The sequence below is a fragment of the Caenorhabditis remanei genome, chromosome II, assembly GCF_010183535.1.
Source record: "Caenorhabditis remanei strain PX506 chromosome II, whole genome shotgun sequence".
Lineage (NCBI taxonomy): Eukaryota > Metazoa > Nematoda > Chromadorea > Rhabditida > Rhabditidae > Caenorhabditis > Caenorhabditis remanei.
The window spans coordinates 4,476,497-4,493,659 of record NC_071329.1 but is presented as its reverse complement, the minus strand read 5'-3'; the positions used below and the strand labels follow the sequence as shown (position 1 = coordinate 4,493,659).

The 17,163-nt window shown below is 38.0% G+C and overlaps 3 protein-coding genes across 3 annotated transcripts; 2 read left to right on the top strand and 1 right to left on the bottom strand.

The window, feature by feature from the left end:
* Positions 1–1,038: 1,038 nt before the first annotated feature.
* On the top strand, positions 1,039–4,159 carry GCK72_004501 (uncharacterized protein; the record flags this gene model as incomplete). Its single annotated transcript, XM_003100990.2, has 4 exons — positions 1,039–1,260; positions 1,726–1,883; positions 1,929–2,154; positions 3,902–4,159. The coding sequence occupies 4 exons, from the start codon at positions 1,039–1,041 to the stop codon at positions 4,157–4,159; spliced, it is 864 nt and encodes a 287-aa protein (XP_003101038.2).
* Positions 4,160–12,063: 7,904 nt separating this feature from the next.
* On the top strand, positions 12,064–13,960 carry GCK72_004500 (uncharacterized protein; the record flags this gene model as incomplete). The annotated part of the gene is made up of 7 exons (XM_003101000.2): positions 12,064–12,211; positions 12,261–12,351; positions 12,411–12,556; positions 12,625–12,675; positions 12,720–12,804; positions 12,859–12,984; positions 13,789–13,960. The coding sequence occupies 7 exons, from the start codon at positions 12,064–12,066 to the stop codon at positions 13,958–13,960; spliced, it is 819 nt and encodes a 272-aa protein (XP_003101048.2).
* A 762-nt stretch (positions 13,961–14,722) lies between these two features.
* On the bottom strand, positions 14,723–16,940 carry GCK72_004499 (uncharacterized protein; the record flags this gene model as incomplete). Its single annotated transcript, XM_003101040.2, has 3 exons — positions 14,723–14,839; positions 16,628–16,700; positions 16,894–16,940. The coding sequence occupies 3 exons, from the start codon at positions 16,938–16,940 to the stop codon at positions 14,723–14,725; spliced, it is 237 nt and encodes a 78-aa protein (XP_003101088.1).
* Between the last annotated feature and the right edge of the window lie 223 nt (positions 16,941–17,163).

Sequence of the window (17,163 nt, the reverse complement as noted above, 5' to 3'; positions counted from 1 at the left end):
TGTATATGAAGATGAGAAGTAGGGGAGGGGCACATATATACAGGAATACACTATTTCTGTCTATTTTTAATTGGAAATTACTATTGACTTTTCTTCATCTCTTCTATTCTTGGAATGTACCAGCAAAACTCGATATACTTGAAAAAGAGGTTTTGTGTGCCTGAATAATTAAAGCAAGTTGAGAAGAGTGTTTGAGAGATATTATTTTTTTAAGTTAAAAAAAACATTTTTGTAAGCATTTCACTAAGAGTTTCGAAAAGTGCAAAAACATATTGCCACGACATAAATGAATTCACTGTGTTAGTGAGAGAGTAAAGAACAAATTTAGGTCTACATGATTCTAGTTGAATACCTTTTTCTACAAGCGCTCCCTATAGAGATTCAGTACCGCTCAAAAGTATATTAAATTTAGGCTTTTTTTCAGTTGAAAAGGTCGAACTTTGAAAGTGTGTCATGGTAATACTAATTGTCCGATCAAGTAGATTTTTAATGGATCATACAGATCAAAAGTAGAGCTCCATTTTTGTAGGTGACAACTTTTTTGTACAAGCACTCCCTGGAGAGTTATGGTCACTTTAAGTGGACAGCTGAAAAATCTCACTATTTTGCACTGAAATCGGTCGTTTTGAGGGAGAAATTACTTTGTCGATATGTTAAAACTATATAAAATTTTCTACAATTATGTGTGACTTTCATTTTTTGGAGCACACCGGGAAAATAATCCAAAAAGTTAATGAACTATGTTTTTCGAAAAAGTCGCTTTTTTGCAGCATTTCTTCAGAAAGTGCCCGTACAAAAAATATGATAAACCATCGTATGAAAATAGATGATATATAACATCACTACTCCGACTAATTATATACATTCATACGACTGGTGAGAGGGGATCGAGGCCACCGGAAATGATAGAGAAGATAAGAAGGAGGTGACGTACATTTGCACACGGAGATATAGAATCTTGTTCTATGAAACAAAAATTCATTATAAAAAAATTTCCTATTTTTGGTTCATTTCCATTTCTTCAAAACCCTCCCTAAAATGTCCCTATTCCTAAAATCCGACCTACTTATGGTTACCCTTAACAACCCTCAGAATCTATTAAATCATGTCAAGGATTCTCTAACAATCAACACACCAAATACAGAAGAGGCAAGAGTAGATCAAATCAAGGAATTGGTGAAATTAGAGACTTGGATTAAAGATGAGAAGATTATTTTGGAGACTGAAATTAAGAAAATCGAGTCAGATTTTCCTAACAAGGTGAGTAGCACAGTTTTGCATTCCAGTACAAAAAGGTATCAACTTTTGCCTTTTTTAGTTGAAAATGTCCAACTTTGAGAGTGAGTCACGGTAAAACTAACTGTCCCTCATAATAACTTTTTATGTTATCAAACTGACCAAGAGTAGAACTCCATTTTTGTAGTTGACAACTTTTTTGTACGGACAATTCCTAGAAAGTTATAGTCATTTTAAGACGACATCTCAAAAATCGCACTATTTTGCAATGAAATTGGTCGATTTGAGGGAGAAATTACTTTGTCGATATGTAACTCTCTAGGGAGTGTCTGTTCAGAAAAGTTGTCAACTACAAAATCCTGTAAAAAGTTATTTTGTGGGAAAATTGGTTTTACACTGACACACTCTCAAAGTTGGGCATTTTCAACTGAAAAAGGCAAAAGTTGATACATTTTTGTCCGGTACTGTTTATAAACCTTTTGTACACAGGTAATCATCTCTATTTTATCATTTTTAATGATAATTGGAGTTCTTGGATATTTGATCTACACTGAGTACATAGGACAGCTGATATCAACTGGAGTGAGATTCCTAATCAGTGGTGGAGCAATTGTGGTACTCCTTATTGTAGCAGCGTGCTTTATTTCGTGAGTTTTCAAACTGTCGGTAGAGCATATTCACTTTTTTTTCAGTCATGATCCTAAAATGAGGGAAAAAAACCAAAAAGCAAAAGAAGGAGGGAAAAGAGAAGAGAAATTACTCATTGACTACAGTAACCTTGAAAAAGAGGAAGTGATGGAGCCTATGATGATGTCGGAATTGAATCAACGGCAGATAGATATTATTGATTTTTACACGGAAGAAATTGAACCGTTGCGACAAAAAAATCGAGTCTGGAAGAATCGACAGTATGTTTTGGTGAGCGTTTTTAAATGTTTAAAACCCTATCAGGTCTTTTCCAAACTTTACAAATTTTTGATATGTTATAAAACAAGTCGTGATCTACTTTTTGATAGTTGACACCTTTTTTCTACGAGTACGCCCTGCTGAGTTATACTGTGTCAAAGTCTACAAATTTAGATGCATTTTTTTCGCGCCGCTATAAATAACTCACTGGTGTGAACTTTTGCAAAATAAAGATTAACTACAAAAATGTAGTTTGAACTTTTTACTATACAGTACCGCTCAAAAATATATTAAGTTTTGCTTTTTTTTTGCTGACATTGCCCAACTTTGAGAGTGTGTCATAGTAAAACTAACTGTCCCACAAAATAACTTTTTATGGGATCAATTAGATCAAGAGTAGAACTCTATTTTTGTAGTTGACACCTTTTTTGTACGGACCCTCACTAGATGAGTTATGGTCATTTTAAGTGGACAGCTCAAAAATGTACTATTTTGCACTGAAATGGGTCGATTTGAGAGGAAAAATTACTTTTTCGATATGTAACCTCCTAGGGAGTGCCCGTACAAAATCGTTGTCAACTTTAAAAATAAAGGACTACTCTTCATAGTTGTACGGAATGCCATTTTCCGAAAAACCGGAATCCGGAATCCGGAACCGGAATGACGAAAAAACCCGGAATTCCGGAATTTCGGAATCCGGAATCCGGAATGATTCGAAAAATTGGCAAGGCTAAGTCATTTTTTGAGTGTTTTTAATGATATATAAAATTTAAGACTACTTTTGAGGTTGAAAACCGAAAAAGAAGTAATGCAGTTGTCTTTAAAACTCAAAAAAAAATTTAAAATTTGAACTTCAGAATTCCGGAAAAAAAATTCAAAAAACCGGAATCCGGAATCCGGAATCGGAATGCAAATTTTCATTTTCCGGAATCCGGAATCCGGAATCGGAATGCAAATTTTCATTTTCCGGAATCCGGAATCCGGAATCGGAATGCAAATTTTCATTTTCCGGAATCCGGAACCGGAACCGGAATGTCAAAAAAACCCGGAATTCCGGAATCCGGAATTTCCGGAATCCGGATTCCGGACAACTATGCTACTCTTGGTCTGTTTGATCCCATAAAAATCTACTTGATCGGAAAATTAGTATTACCATGACACGATCTCAAAGTTAGACCTTTTCAACTGAAAAAATCAAAACTTAATATACTTTTGAGCGGTACTGTATGTTTAGCTTTGAAGTATACGTGGCAAGTGTCCTTCTTTCAATAAATAAATTTAATTCAAATTCTGAAAAGTCATCACAAATGTTTACATGTTCACATTTTCTATGAAAAATTGAAAAAATGTCAAAAAAAAAGTTTGGAAATAATTAGTTCTTTTTTGAAGCCGGGCGGGGCTTAATACTAAACATCAACTAAAATTTTTGTTGGAAAAACACAATAGCTGGCGCACCTGTGACGTTTTTGAGAGATATATTAAAAACTGGAAAATTAGTAACTTGTCACATCACTGTATAATATGTTGTTCGAACTTTACAATTTTCTAATTTTCGATTTTTTACTTGCTCGGTTATTGAAGAAAAATTCCGAAAAAAGTCCTATTTTCGACTAAAAAATTTCCGATAATCGTGTTGACACGTCACTCTATTGCTTATACAAAATTGGGTAAACTACAAAAATTTAGATCATGAAAAACGCATATTTTCACACCATCACACAGTTTCTGATTCTAATTTTCTTTTAAAACAATTTTTCAGTTATTCTTCTTCTACACTGAATGGGCCATTTATAGCCTAATTCGATACTGCGATTCCGTCCGATTCTTATCTGGTTTCTCCAAAGTCGACCGAACCAAAATTGACCCAGACGATGTTATGATTGAGTTTACTAACTTTTTATTCTTTGAATCTATTCTAGTTTTTGCTGGTTGTCTATTGTATCTGGAATACTTAAAACCGCTGAAGGAAAGACTTTGTATGCCTGAAGAATTGAAAACTGTTGAGATGCTTGTTTGAATAAAATATAAAATAACTCTGTGAACATCCGGGTAATCGAAGGTGGCCTAGAATCCGACGATTCGGAAACTTATGCCACCAGATAATCAAGTTCTCGAAGGACAGATGTACCTACATTATGTTTGGTTTAGATCGGCAGCCTAGGATACAATAGCTTGGGAAGTTAATGCAGCAAAATTAGGCCACCATTTTGAAAACGTTAGGCCGCCAAGCTACAGTATCCCTACTGAAGTGTACTGTACGCGATTTCCACCTGCATCCACCACATAACCAAACGTGTAATGAGACGTGTGAAGGAGATGTCTGTTATATAGGTAGGTGGACATCCGGATTCTCCAGACACACAGACAGATCGATTTTCAGTTATCAACAAATATTTCAATGAAACGATTAGTGCGGGCTGTATGCACCTTAGGGAAGATGACAAGTTTGACAATGAGGCGGTTTGTCAGAGGTGAGTACGGGGTGGCCTAGGATCCGATGACTTGGGAAAAGTTAGGCCCCGGTGCGCGTGTACCATCTTCGACTACTGTAACAGTCCAAACGTCACCCTTCGTGCCGTCCAGTAAGAGCGCTCTGTTGAGAATTCGTTCAGTGGTACAACCAGTGATTTCATCAAATGACCCGACAATTTGAGAAATTAGGTGATCAACTTTATGCTACTATGGCCTAACTTTGGGGGTCTATGATCCAACCATTCGGAAAGCTAGGCCATGAGAATTAGGCCACCAGGTGTCCCTCCGTATATATGTAAACAGAAAACACATGTGTGTTTGTGGTTTCCTGTAAATCTCGTCGTCCCCTTCCATCTCAATTGTTTGCTTTTTGGAAATGAAGAATAAGCATAGGCATCTTTCTCGCCTCCTCCTCCCCCCCTAGTGTCCTCTCTATAGTCCATTATGTAATTTATATACCCTCTCCGGTCCCCCTCCCCCCTGCATTATTACAAAGCCACAATGGCTTTAAGGAAGAAGCGGGGATAGACTAATTATCATTATGTAACTGCGAAGAAAAAATGGAAATGAAGAAAAAAAAGAAAAAATTCCTGTTTCCCCCCTTCTCATTTCTTATTTCATTCCGTTAAATTATGCCCCCTCTCGAGAAAAGTGGGCGGAGTCTCTTTAGTATAGTGTTTGCACTAGATTATGCACATTGTTCGCACGTTTTGTGCATTCTGAGACTTATTGTACTATTGGAATTGGTTTTTGGGAATTCTAGGCCATCTGGGATTTCTAGGCCACCAAAATGCTTTGTGGTTTTCAACGCCATTTTGTAATAATTTTCCGCGCCCTGTTTCTTGTTATATTTTTGGTATTCCCATTGCAGGGACTAGTTTTCATTAGCTTTGGGTTTCTAGGCCATTGAGTTGGTTTTTCACAATATTTTACGAAGGACTAGTCTTAAAACTGAATTTTCTAGGCCACCAGCAATTTCTATGTATTCGGACATTTGGACATCCGGACACACCGACAGATATCCAGGATGCTAGACCATCTGAAATTTCGAATCGAGATTTTTCTAGACCCCCAAATCACATTCTTTCATCCTAACGTACGGAGAAGAACTCTTTGTGGCCTAGAAATACAAAAGAAAAATTCTCGGTCAACACTTTGGATTTTTGAGCTTCAAAAAATGAAACAGTTAGACTTTCTTCTAAACCTGACATGGGAATGACCCGGGGTGTCCCCCTTGAAATCTTTCCATATTTTGTACACAAGTAGTGTCTGACGTAACTAAGAAAAATCCAAAATTATAGCTGCGCTCTCGGAGGTTTCGTAGAGTAAAACAACTTTTTTGAAATTTTTAAAAAATTTCGATGTCTCCACTTTGAGAACTCGTAACTTTTCGAATTTTTGAGCTACCGTAAAGGTTTTAGGCTCATTCGATAGGTAATAACCCCGACTTTAAAAACTCCTCTTTGAGCACTTACCGAAAAACTTAACCTGCTGAGCTGCAGTTGAAAGTGTGAAAAAGTTGTCAGTGTGAGGTTTCGAAAAATGCCAAATTTCGACAATCGGGGAACTGGGGACTACTACCTGCGTACTCCTCAGTTCGATTTATGTCTGTATACGTGTTCAAATATAGGTTGAGCCTTTGAGTTACAGAAGTTATTTCAGTTTTTTAGAAAAATTTCAACTTTTCCATGTATACGTTCTATTTTTATCAAATAATAAGCACAATGGCAAAGTAACGAAAAAGAGGCACAAAATTTTGCATCAACTAGTCATGAATGATGTTTTTGGTGCTGTAACTTCAATATAAACAGGACTCAATTTTTGACCACAGAACGTATAGGGATACATGGAAAAGTTGAAATTTTTCTAAAAAACTGAAATAACTTCCGTAACTCAAAGGCTCGACCTATATTTGAGCACATAAACAAACATAACTCAGAGTAAGGAGTACGCAGGTAGTAGTCCCCAGTTCCCGGCTCCGCGACAATTCGCAACTGCGACATTCCGCAACTGCGACATTTCGCAACTCACGTAGGTTACGCAACTGCGACACTTCGCAACTGTCCATTTCGCAACTGCGACATTCCGCAACTACGACGTTTCGCAACTGCGACATTTCGCAACTACGACGTTTCGCAACCATAGAACTAGCTATAGTTTGACCTAGTTTTGTCAGGAAAAGGGACAGACAACTTTTTCTTCTATTTAGTTGTTTCCAAATATGTTCCCAAACATTTTGGTACACTCAACATTTTTAGCTGACCCAAATATGCAAATTCCCAGTAGTTGCGAAACGTCGTGGTTGCGAAATGTCGTAGTTGCGGAATGTCGCAGTTGCGATACGGCTAGTTGCGAAATGTCGCAGTTGCGAAGTGTCGCAGTTGCGAAACATACGTGAGTTGCGAAATGTCGCAGTTGCGGAATGTCGTAGTTGCGAATTGTCGCGGAGCCCAGTTCCCCGATTGTCGAAATTTGGCATTTTTCGAAACCTCACACTGACAACTTTTTCACACTTTCCACTGCAGCTCATCAGGTTAAGTTTTTCGGTAAGTGCTCAAAGAGGAGTTTTTAAAGTCGGGGTTATTACCTATCGAATGAGCCTAAAACCTTTACGGTAGCTCAAAAATTCGAAAAGTTACGAGTTCTCAAAGTGGAGACATCGAAATTTTTAAAAATTTTCAAAAAAGTTGTTTTACTCTACGAAACCTCCGAGAGCGCAGCTATAATTTTGGATTTTTCTTAGTTACGTCAGACACTACTTGTGTACAAAATATGGAAAGATTTCAGGGGGGACACCCCGGGTCATTCCCATGTGAATCATAGTCGAACATTTCAATTCTTCCCCGAAAATTCAAAAAATTCGAGAAAGTTTGAATTTAGAATTTTGGCGCCAATTACCCCTATGGGGGAAGAACTTTCCGGGGCCTAGAAACACAACGTTTTATAATTCTCGGCCAGCATTGGTCACTTTTGACTTTTGAGCATTTTATGGGCTGAAAATTCCCCCTTTAAAACCCATACGTCTTGATAAACCTGATAAGCCTGATCTCTTGATCTTCTCCGTTCCCAATTGCCACGTGTCATGTCTCTCTTCCCGTGATTTCCGATCTCTGATCCCTGATTCCATTTCCGTGATGACGTGGCCACCCAGTGAGTCAACACAACCAAACCTAGCTTCCGATCTCATCGGGCCTGTCAAAAACTGACCACCACCATCACCCCCCGAGAGCTTTTCTTTAGACAAATCAATTATGACACACCTGCTACCTCTATTGTTATATATTCAAAAAGGGGGGACTGCGCCATCCCCTCCTCCTAATTACTCTCGACCATTTTTGACCTTGTTTCTCTTTTCCTCACCACACGGTTTGTGTACTCTTCTCCGTGTCCACCAGTCATGTATGTCTTCTCAATTTCCCTTAATTCCTAATTCCTGATTTCTCCTTTTTCCCGAAAGAAAACAGCAAAACAATATGGACCTATCTATTGTTTGTCTCCACCACACTGACATGACACACATACATATCATAGACGTTTTCGGTTTTTCGGTTTTTAAGCCGATGTCTTTTTCCTCTACGATTCATGTACTCTATGTTTCCCCTCTACAAGGGGGTTTCGAAACATTGGAAACAAACGGATAAAATTGGGATTACCTCTGTCCCAACCCACACCACCCATCCTCTGTCAACACATCGCTTTTTTTGTTTTTTTGTAGTGGAGAGACTTTTTTCAGTTTTGACACATATTTCTAGCGATTTTTGTAAAAATCTAATATGATCATACTTGTCAAGGCCCTTAGCCTTGTCTGCAAAGTTAAGGCCCGGATAATTAGCGTCAAAACTCAAAATTCACATTTTTCGAATTTGTTGAAACTTTGTTGCGAAGATGTTTCGACTATGATTCAGAATTAGAAGAAATTCTGAAAAATAATCAATAGTATTTATATTTTCTATAAAAAATAGAAAAAATGTAAAAAAAAAACGTTTGGTTCTTTTTTTGAAGCTGTGCCTTCGGACCTTCCCGGTCTTTGACAAGTATGAATATGACTGAAAAGCTGAAATTTTTGGAATTCTAAAGCTGGTTTCTTTTTTTGTCTAGCACCTATTTGAAGGGAGCTGCATGACTATGAGTTTAAGACTTTAAAGACCTTGTGTATCTCTATTTATTTTCATCTCAGCAAAAATTTGAAAACAGATTCAGAATCCCTGTAACGTTAGCTTTTTAATGATATAAGATGTTCTGTTGATTTTTATTGGATCTACCAAAAAAAGGCATAAAAATACATCGAACCTAAAACCCCCAATGTTCAGATTTGGCCCCTGAAACCGCTATTTTTTTTTTTGATTTTTTGACCCCGGGAAAATTTTTATCCAGAAAACTTTAAACTGTGACGTTTTGGAACCCCGATGTTTTAAAACCGTAAAATAGTCCACTTGCTTGTAACATTGGCACCATTTTAAGTTAAAGTCTATTGGATTGAGTTTCAGACTTCAAAGCTGTGAAGCTCTCTTCATTTTCATCTCACAGTCAGAGTCAGCAAAAATTTGAAAATAGATTCAGAATTCTCATTATGTGAGCTTATTAGTGATATAAATTTCATTGTTAGTCTCTCGTAGAATCAGCTCGAAAACGGCTCTGTTATGGTTACAAAAGATATCGCGCCGATGCTCAGATTCGGTCCCTGAAAAAAACGCCTTAAGGACATCCTTAATCTAGATAATTGGAAACAGTGACGTTTTAAAACCAGCCATTTTAGAACCGTGCTCTTATTTTTCTTTAATCTTACTCTATTTAACTTCGATTTTAAAAGAAAACAGTTTGAAAACGTCTCAGTTCTAAAACCACCGGTTGCAGAATGTTCCAGAATCATTTTACTCAAATATGGATGTTTTTCAATGATTGAAACTCCCTCCCCCATGACCAAACTTTTTTCAATGGAATTCTATTTATTTGTTTTATTGAAAAATCGAAATTTAGAAAAAAACATTTTGAATTAGTTTAGCAAACAGAAATTTCTGTTGTTGTCCGATTTTTCTGGAAAAAGAAAAAAAAAGTGATTCATTTTTTGATTCATGAGAATGTAACATGACTGGAGGCTAAAACAATGACAGCGACATTCTATTTAAGACCTTTTCCGTTTTTTTTCCTCCATGCCCCAGAAAAATTCCCTAAATGTTCCTTTTCCATAAAAGATTCAAAATTTTAAAATGTAATCCGATCCCCCTCTGTTATGCTCATCTGAACATAAAACATTATTCGAATGTTCAATGCATAGGTATTACGAAATTTGTGGTTTCCATGTTTAGCTTACTTGATGTTAGGGGACATGTACTTGAATAAAATATTATTTTTTGAATTCAGAAAGTTTTCGCTCTCTAAATACAGTTATCTCCTACTATAGGCAGAGGACCTGTTAGACGCCTAAGCCTACTGTATTGAATCTGCTAAAAATGTCGTAATTTTCAAAATAATGAAATACTGTGAAGCTAATGTGATAAGGATTGTGAATCTGTATATGTACAAGGAACCCTGTGGCCCCAAGTATGCGCCTCTAAAGATTGACTCGCGCTTCCAGGTACCAATATTTAAAGGTGCATATCTCAAAAGCATAAATAGCTATCAAAAAGTTGTCAACTGCAAAAATGAAGTTATACCCTTATTCTGTATGGTTTATACATAATTTACTTCGTGGGACAATCATTGATACCGTAACACCCTCTCAAAGTTGGTCATTTTCAACTGCATAGTACTGTATTTCCGCCAATTTCAGCCCCCTTACCAAAATTTTCAAACATATTTAAAATTCACATTTCTTTAGCATTCTAGCCATCTAAAATTTGATGCTGATTCTCTTGGCCTCCATTTCCTACCCTGAGCCTCCTCTCCCCAAAAAAAACCCTTGTTGGTACATAGTAGTCGTACTAGTAATAGTACGGTTCACTTCTCAGGAAAATATTCATAAGCAGTGTGTAGTAGAGATGGTCTTTTCCTCTCTTTTCCTTTTCAATTCAAAACAGTTTATTTGCTTTTCTCGCTCTCTCGATCCCACCCTGCTTACTTATTTCTTTTCAAAAACGCAACGTTCCATGACGGATGGGGAAAAAAGAAGGAGGAGGTGGAGAAAAGAAGAAAAAACCAGAAGTCGTTGGGTTGTGGAACTATTATCTTCTTACTAGTTCTCTATAGTTCAGACCTTTCAAGGGCGTTGCCAGAGCTTCAGGGTCACAGTAGCCACATTCACATTTTTTGGGAAATAGGTATACATATTTTGAATTTGTATCACAACTTCAGAAAGTTTGTTGTTTCCTTGAAATGTTGATATGTTGTAGATCAAATTTAAATAAACCCAAATTTAAATATTTTTGAAATTGACGACTTTTTTGTGCGAGCCATTCCTAAAGAACCTTGACTTATTCTCTAGAGATGATCAACTTTGAAATGAAACCACGGCTTCATATATGATGCAAATTTGAAATTCTTATTTGATATTGTAGAATAAACCTTGTTCTCCATTTTTGTAGTTGACAACATTTTTGTACGGTGCCATCCTGGGGAGATACGACCATACGACGCCGTGAAGTTACCGACCCCTTTCTCCATATTTCGCGAAAAGGCGGTGCTTCAAGGTACCGTATCTCTCCAGGGTAAAACTTAACAAAAAAGTGGTCAACTACAAAAATGTAGCCCTATATTAGTTTGATCTACACATCAATTTTCAAATTGATGTGACAATTTCTGATCTCGTGACACCATGTCAAAGTTAGTCGATTTTTTCAAAATTTTTCCAAGTTTGTTTTAAAAATTTTTGAAGTTTGGTGTGAAGTTTCCTTAGTTTTTGGAAAAATCTGGACAAACAGACACAAGCCTAGACGCAAAAGTTTGCCACAGTAATCCTACAGTAACCCAAACGCACCAATTTTTTGGATACTGTAGAAATCTTGACGCACCGACACACAGATAGATTTTCAAAAAAACTCTTTTTGTATTTTTTGTGGCTATCGTAACCCTAACTACAGTATCCCTGCAAAGGACATCCGGATGTCCGTACATACCGAAAGACAGGAGGACTGTCAGTAGCGGTGGCCTAGGTTTCGACACTTTGGAAAAAGTTAGGCCACCGGATAATCTCCCTGTTTTTGAATGTTGCCTTCTCATCTTTAAATCGAGATTTCTTTCTTTTTTCAAAAGAGTGACTCATCGCCCAATAATTTCTAGGTGATCATCAACTAGATAGACTTTTCATGAACTCGACAAACACACATAGTCTATACATACGTCACAAAATTTACTTTACTCGTCAAATAGTGTTAGTACTACTATAAAACTTGAAGAAATTTTAAGAGAAATCAGTTTAGACAATTTATAATTTTTTGATGGCCTAACTTTTTCTAGGCCATCTCTTTCCTTTTTTCCGCTAACATCAAATCAAAACCATTTCCAGATAAAACAATGACCCACTGGCTTACAGTACTCCTGGCGACTACCGTAACCCTCACTACAGTATCCCTACTGAAGTGTACTGTATGCGATTTCCACTTGCAGCCACCACACAATCAGACGTGTAATGAGACGTGCGAAGGAGATGTCTGTTATATAGGTAGGTGGACATCCGGATTCTCCAGACACACAGACAGATAAATTTTCAGTTATCAACAAATATTTCAATGGAACGATTAGTGCGGGATGTATGCACCTTAGGGAAGATGACAAATTTGAAAATGAGGCGGTTTGTCAGAGGTGAGTACGGGGTGGCCTAGGATTTGGAAAAGTTAGGCCACCAAAAATTGTTTTTGCAGAGGCGCCCACGACAACCGGTGCGCGTGTACCATCTTCGACTACTGTAACAGTCCGAACGTCACCCTTCGAAACTACACGTTCACCCAATCGCCGGTACTCGAAAACTACCAATGGCTACCACAGATACAGCCGCCAATGCCGTCCAGTAAGTGCGCTCTGTTGAGAATTTGCGTTGGAGCGCGTTTGAAACATTGAAATATTTAAATATTTCAGTACAACCAGTGATTCCACCAAAGGATATTCCAATGGGCGGGGATTTGAATGGTAGGTGTGTGGAATGTTAGGCCACCAAAGTTAGGCCATTTTAGAAACAGCCACCGAACTTGAAAACGGGGTAGAACACGACTTGACGCATGAGCTCGACAACTCTTCCAACACTACCACACAAATTTTGTGAGTCCCCTCCCCCTCTGTCTGTGTATCCGTCTATCCGGATGTCCTTTCCAGACGAAACGAGGAAGAGAACGAGAACATGTTGACAGTCACCACAACGATAGGATTAAATGTTCGAGATCAGCAGCCACAGACGCAACGCAACGATGACGTGGCGGATGAGGCAACGACTATGAGAAGGTACAGTACCCCCCCCCCCCCCAAAAAAAAACGGGATTATCTGGTGGCCTAACTTTTTCCAAACTGTCGGATCCTAGGCCACCGCTCCACACATAAATGAGTCCTCCTGGATGTCTGTCGGTATGTCTGGATAGGGATACTGTAGTTATGGTTACGATAGCCTCAAGAGGTACAAAAAAAGTTTTTGAAAATCCATCAGTGTGTCGGTATGTCCAAATTTCCACAGTTTTCAAAAAAAAGTTTTACTGTAGGATTAACATGGCGAACCTTGAGAAAACTCTTTTCTAGGCGTATGTCTGTTTGTCCGGATGTCAGTCCGAATGTCCAGATGTCTGAATTTCTGAAAACCAAACAGTAGCTTTCGGTTCAGATTATCGTATTTCCTTCTGTACTTATTTACGGATATCTGTGTGTCCTGATGTCCGGATGCTTCAATTGAAAAAATTTTGTGGCCTAGGTTTCCCGAACTGCAAAAGCTAGGCCACGACTCATTTTTAGATCCTAGACCCTAGACCCTAGACCCTAGACCCTAGACCCTAGACCCTAGACCCTAGACCCTAGACCCTAGACCCTAGACCCTAGATCCTAGACCCTAGACCCTAGACCCTAGACCCTAGACCCTAGACCCTAGACCCTAGACCCTAGACCCTAGACCCTAGACCCTAGACCCTAGACCCTAGACCCTAGACCCTAGACCCTAGACCCTAGACCCTAGACCCTAGACCCTAGACCCTAGACCCTAGACCCTAGACCCTAGACCCTAGACCCTAGACCCTTTTAAAAATAAAACTCCGGTATTTCCAGTTTCACCCCTGGCCAAGGAAGTGTAGAAGTGACGAAAGTAACCCAGGAATCCAAATCCCCCACCGACCGGAATCTTACTGTAACCGATGGAAGCGGACCAAACCCATCCGCGCCACTGACTACGGTGATGGCAGTGATGGTACCTGTTATGGTATATTATATTCTGTGCTAAACTATCCAAATATTATTTTATTTTTGTCAAAACATTCCATGTACATAGACCCCTGTTTTAGAGCCATTTCCGTCCGAACCCATCCAATCCCATCCGATGTACAGTGCTAGTCAGAAAAAAAGCCAGCATGTTCTGAAAATTTGTATATAGACAAAACAAAACTAGGGCTACATTTTTGTAGTTGACTACTTTTTTGTACGGGTCTTCCCCTAAAAGATACAGCGCCGTGAAGTTGAGTTACCAACCCCCTTTCTCCTGGTCGCTCCGCTTCAAGGTACCGTATCTCTCCAGGGTGCACTCCTACAAAAAAGTAGTCAACTACAAAAATGTAGCTCTAGTCTTGCTTAGTCAATTAACAAATTTTTGAGACAATCTGAAAATTTTGGAACTTCTTTTTCTGATGAGCATTGTTCCCCCTCAAAAATTTCCGGTGCATTCTTCTTCTTACTTATTTTTTTTCTTACTTGTTTTTTTTCTTACATAAAGTTCTTTCTTGATAATAAGCGGGCTTTCAGAAAGAAGAGGAAGATGATTTATTATATTATATATTCTTGAATGTTCAGAGATCAAATCAGATGGGGAGAGAGAGGGATGAGAGGGGGAAAAGAAAAATAAGAGAAAAAAAATCTGAAACAACAACACTCCGATATCCCGATGGTTAAAGAGTAGCAGTACTACAAAAAAGCAAATGAAGCGAAAAGTAGAAAGCGAGCTATCGGAGCGTCGTACTGGGAGCAATGGTGGTAGATCAAATTATTTGGTTCACTTCTTCTCCGCCTTCTCCTCGTCCTTCTTCTCCGATACCGATTCTGGAATTTGTTGACGGGCGGCGGCGAGTTTTGAGAGCAGTGGAGCCGCTGGGTGACGGGCGGTGTCAGCCTGGAAAAGGGACTAGTTTTGATGAGGTGGGAATTCTAGGCCACTGCCTTTTCTAAGGCAATGCCGACTTGAACTCGAAATTCTTGAATTTTTAGTGAAACTAAACTTTGAAGACTTACAACACCGTCTCAGGTTATTCTATTGTTATAGATCTTTGGTATGTTGTAGAACCACCCTAGATCTTTATTTTTGTAGTTGACAACTTTTTTGTACGGACACTCCCTAAGGAGATATGACATCGGGAAGTACGCAGCCTCACAGCAGCCTTGTCAGGCGTACATTCATTGAGACTTCCCTGTCGGGTGTCGTATCTCGCAGGGAAGGGACCGGACAAAAGAGGGGTCAACTATAAAAATGAAGAACTAGGTTTGTATCAAAATATATCAAAAAATTAGCAAAATATAATAAGATCGGTGCGCTGTTATGGTTTCTCTAAAACTTAGGTCGATTTTTTTCCAATTTTTCAAAATTTAGTTTTTGCTGAAGTGACATTGGGTTCCATGTGCTCAAATTTTTTCCAACTTTTAATATATTGTAGAACAAGAGCAGATTTGTATTTTTCAAGTTGACAACTTGTTTGCACGGACTCACCCTGAAGAGATACAGCACAGACAAGACCTCCTATCATTATGTTGTGGACGCGCCGCCTCACGGCAAGACTACTTCACGGCACCGTATCTCTCTAGGGAAAGTTCTTATAAAAAAGTTGTCAACTACAAAAATGAAGATCTAATCTTGTTTTATAACATATCAAAAATTTGATATAATCTGTTATAGTGGGGTCTCGTAACACAACTTCAAAGTTGGTCATTTTTTTTGAAAATTCTGGTTTTCTTTTCAAAAGTTTTTAATGAAAATTTCTCTTTTAAAATGTTATTTGTGTTTTATAACATACCACAAAACTAGTAAAATCAAGCTAAAATTCAATTAACGACATTAACTCAAACTTCACCTCGTTCTCCCCTTAAAATCCCGCTCCCCCCATTTTTTTTTCGAAATCTTAATCTCCATTACTTGTCATTCTAATCTAACTAGATTTTCAAAAAAAGAAAAAAAAATTATGAATATATCTATAATTAGAAGTCAGTCATAGGACATAGACTTGTTTTTCTATATCTCCCTCTAACGAGTCTTGACATTTTTTTTCCTTTTGACGCTTGAAAAATCAAAGAACATGAAGAGAGAGATGTTAGATTATGAGTTTTTTTTTAATTGAAACAAAACGTTATTAAATATATCAACAAGAAAAGTCCTGATAAAAATTTTGAAAATTGAGTGGAAAATCGTTAAAAAAAAAGAAAAATTGAAAAAAAAAACATTTCCAAAAAATGACCAACTTTAAGATTGTGTCACGGGGCCCCACTATAACATATTGTATCAAATTTTTGATATGTTATAAAACAAGACTAGATCTACATTTTTGTAGTTGTCAACTTTTTTATAAAAACTTTCCCTAAAGAGATACGGGGCCCTGAAGTTGTCTTGCCGAGAGGCGGCGCGTCCACAGCATAATGATAGGAGGACTTGTCTGCTCTGTATCTCTTCAGGGCGGGCCCGTACAAAAAAGTTGCCAACTACAAAAATAAAGTTCAAGACTTTTTCTGTAATATATCAAAAATATGGAATTGTACCTATCCTTCTGATGCAATGACGCCCTTTCCAACTTTGCTATTTTTCAAGTAAATTCACTGATAACGAGTCAAATTTTTTTAAAATCACTAGTTTTCAGTTCAACGTGGGATTTTTTAAATTAGTTTCATCTTTTTGAATAACAATAAAAATATTCACTTGCGAGAAGCGTCGCATATTGGAAGGCAACAAGTGGAGCGGGTTGGTCTCGATGGTCAGCGAGTGACGGTGTCTGGAAAATGGGTAAAATTATTTTTTAGCGCTCTACTGATAACAATTTTAGAACATTCCTGAACGCTTTGAAACGACAGCTTTCTAAAAATGTGCAAGTGCGCTCTACTGACAATATTCTTCCTTACTAATAAGTGAACGTGATCTACACAATTATTAATAGAGCGCATTTTCTCAAGGAACATTTGACCTACCCAATATTGAATCCAGCTGGTGGAGCCGAGTCTTGTTGGGAAGCCATGTCTTAGAGGGTTGTTCTGAAAATCGATAGAAATAATTGGAGAAAAATATAAAAAGAGACAAAATTGTACGGTTCGAGGTATGTGATGGCCTAGAAATCAAAGTGGTGGCCTAGGTTTCCAACTTGTCGGATTTTCGGCCATCCCTGTCGGTGACCTAGAAACACAAAACTAGTCACCAAAAAAGCTCAAAAGAAGAAACTCCAAGACCATGGAGAGCATAAT